The sequence below is a fragment of the Mustela nivalis genome (assembly GCF_964662115.1).
Source record: "Mustela nivalis genome assembly, chromosome: 17".
Taxonomy (NCBI): domain Eukaryota; kingdom Metazoa; phylum Chordata; class Mammalia; order Carnivora; family Mustelidae; genus Mustela; species Mustela nivalis.
In genome coordinates this window covers 43554416-43567975 of record NC_139036.1, presented here as the reverse complement: position 1 = coordinate 43567975, position 13560 = coordinate 43554416, and the positions used below count along the sequence as shown (strand labels likewise).

Sequence of the window (13560 nt, the reverse complement as noted above, 5' to 3'; positions counted from 1 at the left end):
ACGATCAGCACTGGTATTGTCCGCCACATAAACAAGCACACACATGGCACGTGCACCGGGACAGGGAACCCCTGAGTCAGGCTCCTGCAGGGGTGGGGTGAATGGCCTAGAAGATTCCAGCTCCCTGTAGGAGACCCACAACCTCTCCTGGCCTGTCACTCAATCTTGGGGAAATATTGTTTCAAAGAAGAGAAACAAGGGCCCCATTGTGTGGGAGCAGCCGTCAAGTCCTCCTTCCCAATCTGGCCCCTTTCTCCCTCTGAGCAGGCCCAACAATGCTGCTTCCATGTTGTTTTCTGACGGACAGTCTGAAGGTCAGACCCCTAGCCATAAAGACAGAGCAGAGAAATAACTGTAGCTCTCGGAGTAGATGTTCAAACACCCACAGAGCTAGGGTCCTTTTTGCTCACCTAACCCACAGATGACTAGCCTGCTGTCTCTCACCTTGGCCTTTTAAACATGTCCTTCTCAACCTCAGCTTAAATCCCAAACCTCCCCACATGCCCCCCAGGGGCTTAAGGATCTCCTAGGTGCCAATGCCTCCGGGGCTGGTCACTCAGTGGGGACTAGGGAGCTGGGTGCCCAGCCCCTGCTTCACATGTGGCTTCCTCTGCAGGCGCCTCCCTGTCTCTCCCCACAAGGCCTTAAAGGTAAACACACATATTCCACCCCTGCCTCGCCCATGACTGGTCCGGGGCTTCCTGAGGAGCACTCAGGACGGGGCAGGGACCTCCGCCGGCAGACGCCCTGGCCTGCTGGATTCTCTCTGAACTGTCTTCAGGGTGGTCAGTTTGTTGCCCAAAGCCTACATTCTTTCACATCCACCTGGTATACAACTCAGCAGTTCTAGTATTCACATCATTTCAGAACTTACTAGAATAGGGATGAGAGGCAGTGCAGGCCCAGTCCCCCAGGGGCTTTTCTACCAGCTCCTCACCTAGACCTGCTTTCCAGAAGCTCCACCACCCAGCCTGGCAGCATCTTTCTGATGTTCTTCCCAGCTGAGCTTCCTCAGGCACCATGAGGGGGGCACTGGGAAGTGGTTATTCCCCAACTAAATGCTACGAGAAACCCACTCAGCAACAGCGGCACAAACTGGCTCTGAGAGGGGTTCTGTGGGTTTTGTTTGTGGTGGGGGATGAGAGGTTTTGACCAGAAAAACCCTTTGTTAAAGCCCATGGAGGACCCCAGGGAAAAAAAATTAAAACAAAATAAAATCAAATCTGTGACGTCGCCTGCATGTTTCCGAAGGAGAAAGGACACGTTCCATACCCAGCGCACTGCGGCTGTGACCACCCGGGCACCCAGACCAGGGCAAGGGGATGTGGTTAATCCTGGGGCCAGGCGGCAGAGCCAGGCTCACTCGGGTGTCGACTGCAGGCCTGGGCGATGCATCACCTCCTAGCCCAAAGCGGCCCAGAGCTCTGGTTACAGGGGACTCTCCACCATGGACACCAAAGTCGCCCATCTCCCCACCCTGACCCTGGGCCAGTATCCTAACCTTCCAGCCAGAAGAAACACCCACGGAAAACCGTTTGTTTTCTTAAGAAAATAAATATTTCTAGGAGATTAAGCCAAAGTACAAGGGCTGGACAGGGGCAGGAAGACAAGGCAACATGGACAGTGAGCTGCGTGGCTCCCTCCTCCAGAGTCCCAGCTAGGGCATCAGGCCCTCACCGTGTCTGGGGTCAGGTGCTCACGACTCCCTTTCCCATCCTGGAGTGAGAGGAGTTGCCCACTTCGTGGAGATGATGCCCTGTGCTCCCACGCCAGCAGTGAGCCCCCGCTGGCCACAGTGCCTCAACGTGGCAGGGGCTGGAAGCTCTGGTCAAAGCCGGCGGAAATCCCTGTTCATATTTTACCACCAGGGAAGAAGTAAGAGTCAAGTTTAGAAAAGGCCCAGGGAAGACATTCGGTCACCGGACGGCTGTATCCTCAGGACCAGCCCTTCCTCCGTAACGTGTGTCCAAGCCCTGGGCCACTGCTGCAGGCCAGACAGACGAACCAGTCTCGCCTCTCAGCGCCGGCGGAAGGCCCGGGATATTCTCCACGCGTTGGGCTCCTCATAGCGGTTGTACAAGGGCTCAAGACGCTGCTGCTTCTTCTGCTTGCTCAGCTTGGTCGGGTCGGAGACCTTGAAAAAGGCTGGAGCAAACTCCACAAGCCACCTGGGGTCGATAGTGGTGACCTCACGCATGTACTCCTTTGTGGTCAGCACCAGCTCATGGTACACCACCCTGAGTGGACACAGAGAGAAGGCTGCAGCCTCCCACGCAGGCCCCCGCTCCACAGTCCCCGTGGTCCCCGGCAGGCCTCAGCTGAGCTTACCTTTCACCCCCTTACCTCCCCTGAGGGGCCCCTCGGGAGGATGACAGCCACGCTCCAATACCGAGCTGCTGCACGCCTCTCACTGTAAGAAAGCTGTGCTGTCGGGAGGTGTTCTAGTCCTGGCTCTAACTAGGTAAGTGACATGAAGCCAAGCACACCCCTTCTCTGGACCTGGGTTTCCTGCTCTATGGGATGGTAGGGTGGTTTTTCTGGCTGTCTCCACAGAATTCTGGGGCCTCGAGGCAGCGTCCCGGGGACTGCTACAGGGCCAGGGAAGGCCGAGCAGCAAGGCTCTGCATCTCTAACCCCTCCTAGCACGACAATCCGTGGTTTTATCGTAGTTTGGTATTAGGGTGGGTAAGAGTCCAATTTTTAAGTGCTACTTTAAAAAACTTGCTTAAACTGCCGCACTAGACAATCTCTAAGGTCCTCTTTGGTTCTCACTCCGATGACTTTATTTCTCAAATGTGCCGGACACTGTGCCCACCTCTGGCTTCCGCCGCTTTAGAAATGGAAGCGATGCTAGAGGAGGTAGTGCTGGGTTGGGTAAAGAGCCAAATGCACAGTGCTAGGAGAACTGCAGGTCCTTTCTGCCCACGACTGCCCCCCAGACCCGGGTCCCGCCCACCTACCATTCGGGCTGTCTGTTGAAGAGAGCGCTGGAAGGGTGGATGTAGACCACCTGCTGATCGATCAGTGTCCGGTAGCCCTCCTGTGGGTCTTTCTTGGCAGCGTTCCGGAAGAATCCACTGCAAATGGCCTTCTGCACTCGCACGGTGGACTTGCCACAGGAGACCACATCCAGCTTGTGTCTAGCAGGAGAAGAGATCAAGAGAGGATAAAGACGCATAACTACTCTGCGGTCAGAGGTTCTATATTCTAGTGAAGGGGTCAAACACCCCCCCCACCCACCGTGGGCCCCCAGAGTCGGCGGCTCCCCTCTTTCAGCCCTAAGTGCACCAAAGGGGCAGCTCTACAGTGGGCAAGATGGATGCAGGAAGAGCCAGAGATTCTACTTGATTCAATCTACAATGTTCCACATGCTTATAAACAAAGCATTTTTCATTACTGAGAAGTAAGCTTCTTAGGAACTTTCTGAAGTGATTCTCAGCTGCACCCACCTGGGGAGGGGTACAACAAAGATGGAAAAGCTGGAGGAAAAGGCATATGTGAGAAGCCTGTAACCTCTCAGGTGCACGGAGACACGAACAGATAGGTTAGTCCACACAGACACGGGGCAAGTCCCCAGACGTCACCTGTCCATTATGCCTAACATCTGCTTGCGAATATCCTGGGCCCGGCGCAGAGAGCGAGCCTGGATGAAGTTCTCATAGCACCACGGGTTGGAGAACTTGTTGTTCTTCCAGGAGTTGTACACAGCCAGCAGGGTAAGGTGGTCCCCTTCGGTCTGGTGGAACTTGGCTTTCTTCTGGTCGGCAAGGGCTTGTTTATCCTGCCAAGAAGTGGGACAGAGGATCAGTTTCCATCCAACAGCTACTAAGTGAGCACTCAGCAATTGCAGAGCCCTACCCGGCCCCATCAAGTGTCCATATCAAGCACTACGGTGGCAACAGGCCGATGTAACCCAATATCACCACACCCTGTACCTGAACGTGAGTCTGAACTCCCTACCTTGGGCCTGTAGAAGACGTTCTGCACCGACAGCATGGACACGATGGTCAGCATCTCCTCACTGCAGCCCAGATGCACGGACATGATCAGCATTTTGCACAGCATTGGCTCCAGAGGGAATTCTGCCATCTAGAGGGAGAAGTGGAGACTACAGCTGCTGCTAAGCAGAAGACCCATCTATCTGTACTGGCCAGTGGCAGACCCTGAGAGAGCCCACTGGGCAACAGACCACAGGACCTTTACCTGGGCATGATGTTAGCTGGGCATGTTGTTTTCAAATTTCCCAAATAAACCTCAACGAAATGCATGTGACCGAGAACATAACTCTTGTTGGGGTAGATGGAAACTTTGCAGACATCTTTCAAAATTAAGTCTAGACTTAATCATGTATCCCGAAGTAAAACTGACTATGGACGGAATTCCTTTTGCGGTAAAGAAATAATTTATTAGGGGCATTTGGGTGGCTCAGCAGGTTAAGCCTCTGCCTTCGGCTCAGGTCATGATCCCAGGATCCTGGGATCAGGCCCCGCATCGGGCTCTCTTCTCAGCAGGAAGCCTGCTTCCCTCTCTCTCTCTGCCTGCCTCTCTGCCTACCTGTGATCTCTCTGTCAAATAAATAAAATCTTAAAAAAAAAAAAAAAAAAGAATTATTTTTTCTTTTTTTTTTTTTATTTTATTTATTTATCAGAGAAAGAGAGGGAGAGAGCGAGCACAGGCAGGCAGAGAGGCAGCAGAGGCAGAGGGAGAAGCAGGCTCCCCGCTGAGCAAGGAGCCCGATGTGGGACTCGATCCCAGTACCCTGGGATCATGACCCGAGCCGAAGACAGCTGCTTAACCAACTGAGCCACCCAGGCGTCCCAAGAAAAAGAATTTTTAAGTGATAGGGGGAAATCCAGTTTAAAAACAGGCATCTAAAATTCTACTCAAAGTTGACCCAGGGCCTCAGAGTTTGATTTCGCACAGAACATAGCGTCTAGAAGGCTGGCACCGTTAAGTTCAGTCTGGCTCCTACCCTGCGGCCCAGGCGAGTGAGCAGGCCCTCGTCGTCCAAGGCCCCCAGCGTATACAGCTGCTCCATGGCTGTGATCAAGGTTTCCATTGGAGGCGCATCCATGAAATCAAAGGACAGCAGGTCATTGATGCCCATGGCCTAGAAGAGAAAGGAAGAAAGTGTGTGACAAAAGGGTCAGTACCACCAGCGTTAATGGGGAGGGACAGTCCTTGTCCACTTCTTTCCTATTTCTTCTGCTGCAGGTACAAAGTCTTCAGTAAACTTAGCAGTCATCTCCAAGGCTGGGCCACACACAACACTCAGACTAGTAGGAAGCATCTACTTTCTCTGGAAACTTGAAAAACTGCTGTTTGTTGTAAATGTAAATACAACTCAACACCAAAAAGATGACAATTTAAATATGGGCAAAAGGAGGTGCCTGGCAGGCTCAGTCAGAAGAGCTTGCAACTCTTGATCTCACGGTGGTGAGTTCAAGCCCCACGCTGGGTGTGGAGATTACTTAAATAAACAAATAAATATATTTAAAAAATAAATAAATACAAATAAAAATGGGCAGAGGACACGAAGAGACATTTCTCCAAAGAATATGTTATAAAGATGGCAAAAAACCTCATGAAAATATGCTCAGCAGATCTGGTAATTAGGGAAATGCACATCAAAAGCACAAGAAGGGCAACTGGGTGGCTCAGTCGTTGAGCATCTGCCTTCAGCTCAGGTCAGGATTCCAGGGTACTGGGATCGAGCCCTGCGTCAGGCTCCCTGCTCAGCGGGTTTCCTGCTTCTCTCTCTCCCACTCCCCCTGCTTGTATTCCCTCTCTTGCTATGTCTCTGTCAAATAATATATAAAATCTTTAAAATAAAAAAGCACAAGAAGATGCCACTTCACACCTGCTACGACAGCCACACTAAGGAGGGTTGGCAAAGATGTGGAGAAACAGGGACGCTTGTGTTGCCAGTGGCAATGTAAACAGGTGATTTCTCAGTGAGTTAAACATACAATCACACTATGATCCAGCAATTCCACTTCTAGATATGCCCAAAAGAACCAAGAGGAGAACACAAGCAGATACCTTTGCACTCATTTTCATAGCAGCATTATTCTTCACACCAGCCAAAAGACAGAAACCACCCGATTATCCACCAACAGATGAAGGAACAAACAAAACACAGTGTATGTACGCCAGGAGTATTACTGACCCTTAAAAAGGAAATTCTAACACAGGCTATAACACAATGAACCATGAAAACATGATGCAAAGCAAAAGAAGCCAGACACAAAAGGACAAATGCTGCATGATTCCATTTACATGGAAATTAAGTTCACAGAGACCAGAAAGTGGACTAATGGTCCTTTTAGAAAATGCTCCTGATGGTCACCATGGGCTGGAGGAGAGGAAAAAAAGAGATGGTTCGTTGTAAAGGGGACAGAGTTGCTGTTTGGAATAATGACAAAGTTCCAGAAAAGGACGGTGGTGATGGCTGCATACTTGGGAAAGTTAATGCCACTTAATGCCACTGAACTGTACATCTTTAAAAGGTTGTAAGAGTAGTATATTGCATATTTTACCAAAATTTTTAAAAAAGGATAACACACCAGCTTGTCCTGTCTCTTGCATACATAATTTCTGCTATGCATCAAGGAAGCGCCTTGTGGCAGGGCTGTGCAGATGACTAAGATATCGTCATGGCCCTCACAGAGTTCACAATGGTGAGACTCATAGATACAAAACCACAGTAACACAGCACAATCCGCGTGCTGCGCAGAGCAGGCTTTGATGTGTCTGTTAGCTAAACTGATTAATCAAAGAAACAGAAGAGTGATGCACTATCCAAGTAAGTATAAGGGAGATGTGGTGGGACCTAAGCCTTCTGTTTCTTTCCCCTAAAGTGACTGTGACCATAAACACAGCAGGTGTCCAATAAATGCTTATTGTATGAATAACTACAAGAAATTATGTTAGCAATCAGCAAGCACTGTGGCAAGGGCCTTTACCTGTATTATCTCATTTATTTTCACAACAGATACTATTAATAGCCCACTTCTGGAAAGGAGAATATAGAACAGAGGGCTGAACAAATAAATTTGCCAAGGACAGAGAGCTCAGAGCTGAAGTTTGAGCCACATATGCCTCTCTGTTCTCACTCCAGGGACTGGGGCAGGGTTTTTTTTTTTTGTCTGAAGCTCTGTTTTAGCCCCTCTTACAGCAGATGAATAATAAATTACAACAGAGCACTCCACACCAGCAGAATGCCAGCGCCCCAGGGCAGCATCCGTGTCAGGGGTGGGGATGCCATCAGCTGGGAAATTATTCATGCAGCTCTCCCTGCCAAAAGAGAATGAGGGTCCTCACTGGGGACTGACAAAGGAAGAGCAGTGATTCAGAATGAAAACCCAGCCCCCAGGGTCATGGTGAAACCTGTACTGATAGTTCCCTTACAAAGTTTTTAGACTGGGAGTTTCACTTCCATTCTAAAAGAAGAGAATTGGATCAGGGTTGAAGGAAGTGTGTCTGTCCATGGTTTGGCACCAATTAGATTTTTCTAATATCCTTTTAGAAAATGCTCCTAAACTAAAATCTCTTATAACCAAATATCCTGCTGGTTATTATGGTAAGATAAAAACACACGCTCACAGCCATCATGCCAACTTAGCCTCAGAAGGCAGTGGAGCGGCTGTTATCACAGCCATTTACATTCCATTCAAAGGGACTGGTTCCCCGAAATTACTGAAGTATTTAACAAGGTTGGTGAAACCGACATTCATTTACGATGGACACAGGACTGGACTGTTCCACCAGCCCATTCTAACAGGACAGTGATTTCTACCTTGAGTGAGAGCACTGTGCTTGCTAGGTTGGTCCTCTGGATTTCCGGCACATTGGTGGTCAGCATTTCATCCCTGTAGGCACGTTCGGTGTACAGCCTGTAACATTTCCCTGGGCCTGTTCTCCCAGCTCTGCCAGCTCGCTGCTTTGCCTGAGCCTAGAGGGGAGGGCATATAAAAGTAACATATCTGTTAAACGTTGCTCAACAGTTTTACCCAGGAAATCTGCTAAAAGGGGGGCACTGAGCAGCTGGCAAAACCTGAAATGGGGTTTATTTCACTTCCTTTAGGACCATTTCCAAGACTATCAACGCTCTCCTCATCCCCTCTCTAAAACTCGGCATGCCAGGAAAGTTTGTTCAAATGAGGCAAATATTAGCAACATGAATGGAAGAAATATCATAATTGTAGATTATGTTTGTAGAAATGTACGTTCCAAATAGTGTGCCACAACAGAAAAGAAAAGGCATAACACAATCTGAAAAATACCATCCCCACAGTCGTGACCAAAAATGTAAGTGAACTAAAGAAACGTTACATTAATCATACCAGTGATGACTCTGCAGCACGCGTGTGGTGTGTCTGTGTGTGTGTGCACGTGCACACGCTCAGGCATATGTGTAGGCTCCGCTTGCAAAAGAATTCTGAGCTCCACTTCATGGCCCAGCATGGAGCCTAACGCAGGGATTGAACTCATGACCCTGAGATCAAGACCTGATCAGAGACCAAGAGTTGGACGCTTAACCCACTAAGCCAGCCAGGAGTCCCTCCCAAATCAGGTTTGAGACTCTCAATAACAGAAGGAAATGTTCATGCACACACATGAAAAAGCAAGTTATAGAACAATACTAATTTTGTAAACAAAACAAAAATACTACCAGAAGGAAAAATTAGGACAAAATGCCCTAAAACTGTGGATAACTCTGATGGTAGGCTTGCAGACCAGTTCTACTGATTTTTATCAAAGATCTGATGTTGAACATTATTATACATTAATAATCAAGAAAATAAATATTTAAACAAAAAAAAAAACACAAAATCATACACTTAGACGACTAGACTTGCAAACAAGAAACAAAAAATGATGGGCAGGAAAAGCATCAAAATGATGACAGCTCTGGTACGAGGATTATGAGCAATTTAAAATTTTTTCTCCTCTTTCTCCAAAATAATGTAATACTTCTCTGCACTACTTAAGGGAGAGGGGCATTAATTTTTAAAGTATTTTTTTGGGGGGTCCCCTGGGTGGCTCAGTGGGTTAAGCCTCTGCCTTCAGCTCAGGTCATGATCTCAGGGTCCTGGGATCGAACCCCACATCGGGCTCTCTGCTCAGCGGGGAGCCTGCTTCCCCCTCTCTCCCCCTACTGCCTCTCTGTAGTCTGCCTCTCTGCCTACTTGTGATCTGTCAAATAAAAAAATAAGATCTTTTTTTTAAAAAGTGGTTTTGGGGGGTGCCTGGGTAGCTCAGTTGTTAACGTCTGCCTTTGGCTTGGGTCATGATCCCAGCATCCTGGGATTGAGCCATATATCGGGCTCCCTGCTCAGTGGGGAGCCTGCTCCTCTCTCTCCAGCTCTCCCATGCTTGTGTTCCCTCTCTCTCTCTCTGTCATAAATAAAATCTTAAAAAAATTAAATAAAAATTTTAAAAAATAATAACTAATCAATAATAAAAAGCATGTATGTGTTTTTCTAAGTAATCGCTACACTCAGTGTCGGGCTCGAGCTCATGGCCTTGAGAGCACGAGTCACATCCAACTGGGCCAGCCAGGTGCCCTGAGGGGCACTAATTTTTAAGTTAAAAAAATATACGTGGTTTAGCCATAGGTTGCTAGGCAACAGTGACTGGCAATCTGAAGAGGGCCATTTGGTGACAAAACCATCTGTCTTACAAATGGCACCAGGATTTTACAAATTCCTATTCTAGCCCCAAAGCAAAGGATAGAGTATGAAAAGTCACGAAGCACTGAAAGACAGGAAGAAATCGCGTATTGTACAGCATTCTACAGAGAGGACACATGTAGCTAACTTCTCAACCACTGCAGGCTGTACGCACCACCCCAAGACACGGCACAGAGCATACGTGCAGGGGGCAGAACACCCCCGTTCAAATCCTGGCTCCACCCGCTGTGTGACCTTAGGCAAGTCACTTAACCCCTCTGTGCCTCCTTCTCATCTGTGCAATGACAGTACAAACAACATCTATCACTAAGGACAGATGCGACGATGCAGTGAGCTCGTGTACCTGCAAGTACCTCGTGCCTGGCACTTAGTAAGCACTCTGCAGACGGTAGCTAGCATTCCTTAAGGGTCAAAATGACAACAGCCTTTGGATTTCTATGCATGATGAAAGTCACACATCCCTCTTATAGAACATCAAGATAATATGTAAAAGCATAAGGAGGAAAAATGCACTTTAAACCCAACACAGGAACCAGCAGCTCCACCAACAAATAAGCCCAATGCTACTACACCCCATACACAAGCGCACACCATTTATTTTTAAACAAAAGTTGGAGTCTACATGCTATGTTTCAGCTCACTTTTTTCAAATAATATATCATAATTATATGCTGATGTCATTAAACATAGATGCGCACCACCACATTAACACCACAAGACATTTTACGGCAGGGATATGCCATATTTTATTAAATAGCTTCCCTTTTGGAGTTCATTTAGAATTTTCCCAGGTTTCCTTTCATATAAATAATGCTTCGGTGAACATCCTTTTTCCCTTACCTTCAGATGTGTGCTTACTATAAACTTTCAGATGTATTCCTGCAAGTGGAACCATTCCAGTCAAAAGATGACCTTTTATTTACTTTTTTTTTTTTTAAGTTTTTTTTATTTATTTGACAGACAGAGATCACAAGTAGGCAGAGAGAGAGGAAGGGAAGCAGGCTCCCTGCTGAGCACAGAGCCCAATGTGGGGCTCAATCCCAGGACCCTAGGATCGTGACCTGAGCCGAAGGCAGGGGCTTTAACCCACTGAGCAACCCAGGCACCCCAAAAAATGACCTTTTAAATGTTTGATGCCTTGTAGCCAAAAACAGCTGATCAGGTTTTTCATTTTTAAATATAATTTGGACAGGAAATTATTCCACAATTACCAAAGAAACACAATAACATCTCATGAATTACTACTATCTCAGATGTCTGTGGCTAAGTACAGTATTTTTTAAAAATATGTCTTTATGGGTGCCTGGGTGGCACAGCAGGTTAAACGTCTGCCTTCAGCTCAGGTCACGATCCCAGAGTCTTGGGATCAGACCCCTGTCGGGCTCTCTGCTCAGCAGGGAGTCTGCTTCTGCTTCTCCCTCTCCCTCCATCCCTTCCCCTTCCTCCTGCTTGTGTGTACACAGGTGCGTGCACTCTCTCTAAAATAAATAAAATCTTAAAAAAAAAAGAGTATCTCTTTAAAAAAAAAAAAAAAAAAGGAAAGTTCAAAATATAAAACCAAGCCCTAGTGAGGATTTTCAGAACTGTTGTGGGTAGAAGCTGCTATACCTGAGAAATCGGAGTGACCACGAGCTGGTCGATGCCGGTCTTGGAATTGTAAACTTTCTGCTTCACAAATCCAGGGTCCACCACGTAGTAGATGCCGTCAATAGTCAGTGAGGTCTCTGCAATGTTGGTGGCAATCACGACCTGCAGATAAGAGGGACACCGCTGGATTAGGCTGCCCAGGCACAGCCCTGAGGTGTGAATCAGGACATCGGACCTCAGACACTTTCCTGAAGGAATATGCCACTCTCTGCCTCTCTATGTGATTACACAGCACTTAATCTGTTTGGCCTCAAATGGGTGGAAGGGGAAGTGCCTTCATCTTAAAGGTCAAGTTGGGGACGGGGTGGTACCTGAAAGGAGAAGTGGAACACGAAAAAGCAAAGGCCAATCAAAGCCAATTTCATTTGATGCAAATGGCTACATATCTCATTTTCTAGATCCAATGTTGATTACTACAATTTTAATTTTCTCACACCCTGGGAAAGCAGAGATTTCCTGGCATCACATGTGCCAGTGCAAAATGAGATTTTTCTTCCCCCATGGGGACATCTGGACTACAAAATGGGCTGTTTGTGTATGTGGAACAAGAGAGAGATTTTTTTTTCTTCTGATCATAAAATGAACGAGGCGGCAGAGGAATTTCATGGTTTGTGTGTGTGCAGCCGTATGTGTGATCTGGAAGATTATTGGTCTCGGCTTGGCACTGCCACTGTTCTTCCACCCAGAGGTTCAGCTAATAAAACACAATTGCTTGGAAAAATCATTGCGAGGAAGCACCACAACATCCCACATTGTGCCAGGATCTCACTGGCCCTGAAAGGCTTCCACCTGCCACTGAGCTGCAGAGCCCTCCTAAAAAGAAGTCCATGGGGCGCCCAGGTGGCTCAGTTGGTTGAGTGTCTGCCTTCAGCTCAGGTCACGATCTCTGGTGGTCCTGGGATCAAGCCCCACATCAGGCTCTCTGCTCAGCAAGGAGTCTGCTTCTCCCTCCCACTCTCCCTCCAAGCACTCTTCTCTTTCTCTCAAACGTATCTTTAAAAATTATTTTAAAAAGGGGCACCTGAGTGGCTCAGTGGGTTAAGCCTCTGCCTTCCACTCAATTCATGATCTCAGGGTCCTGGGATCAAGCCCTAAGTCAGGCTCTCTGCTCAGCAGGGAGCATGCTTCCCTCTCTCCCTCTCTCTCTCTGCCTGCCTCTCTGCCTACTGTGGTCTCTGACTTGTGGTCAAATAAGTAAATAAATAAAAATCTTAAAAAAAATTTTTTTTTATATAAGAGTAAATCTAATCATCAGGAACAGAACAGAGGAGGAATCACTACCTTTCCCCTCCCCAGGCACCTTCTTCCATCTAGCTGTCCAAGCCAGAAAGCTAGGAGTCAGTCATTCCTGACTTCTCTCTGCCCTTCCTCCCCACACCTCCATGCACCCTAATGATGCATCCATTCTAATGTTTCAGTGTGATTCGAATCCATCTGTCTTCCATTCCTAGATATGTACTCAAGAGAAATGAAAACATATGTCCGCACAGAAACTTGTAAACAAATGCTCACGGCAGCATTATTCATAATAGCTAAAATGGGGAGACAACCTGAATATCCAAAAACTGGTGAATGGAAAAATAAAAATGCGGTACATCCACATTCTGGATGTAGACTATCACTCTACAACAGGATATTGTGCAGCAATTAAAAAAAATGAGTACTGGACACATACTACAAATGTGGATGAAACTTGGAAACATACTAAGTGAAAGAAACCCAGTGACCAGAAACCTCTTATTATATGACCCCATTCTATGAACTGTACAGAATAATCAAATCCGGAAATACAGAAAGCAGATTAGTGGTTTCCAGGGGCTAAGCAGAGGGGTGAAGGGGGGGTGATTGTTAAGGGGTACCGGGTTTCATTTAGAGTCATGAAATTATTCTAAAATTAACTCTAGTGATCAACAGTTATGATTAATTACCATCAGTAATGGCAATTAACGATCAAACGATTCTATGAATATACTAAAAGCCACTAAATTGTATGTTTTAAAAGCTTGAATTGTATGGTATGTAAATTACATCTCAGGAAGGCTGTTATTTTAAAAAACCCATCTGTCTCCTCTCTCACTGTCTCCTATGCACACCCACACAGTGAGTTCTAGCTGCTAGAAGGACGCAGCCCCCTGAGATGGCCACACTTTCTTGTCCCAAGGCTATAACAGACTGTCCTCTCAGAATGCTTGTCCTCCTACCCTTCCCGGCTAGAGGA

General features: G+C 47.1%; 1 protein-coding gene across 1 annotated transcript in view; it reads right to left on the bottom strand.

Moving 5' to 3' along the window:
* Positions 1-1534: 1534 nt before the first annotated feature.
* Positions 1535-13560, bottom strand: part of DHX8 (DEAH-box helicase 8) — a 31988-nt gene continuing 19962 nt past the window's right edge. The window contains exons 17-23 of the mRNA XM_082706216.1: positions 11304-11444; positions 7799-7954; positions 4973-5110; positions 3961-4089; positions 3585-3781; positions 2961-3140; positions 1535-2237 (exon numbers count right to left, since the gene is read on the bottom strand). Coding sequence (XP_082562342.1) covers positions 2018-2237; positions 2961-3140; positions 3585-3781; positions 3961-4089; positions 4973-5110; positions 7799-7954; positions 11304-11444 — 1161 coding nt within the window. The 3' untranslated portion in view covers positions 1535-2017. The remainder of the gene's footprint in view (positions 2238-2960; positions 3141-3584; positions 3782-3960; positions 4090-4972; positions 5111-7798; positions 7955-11303; positions 11445-13560) is intronic.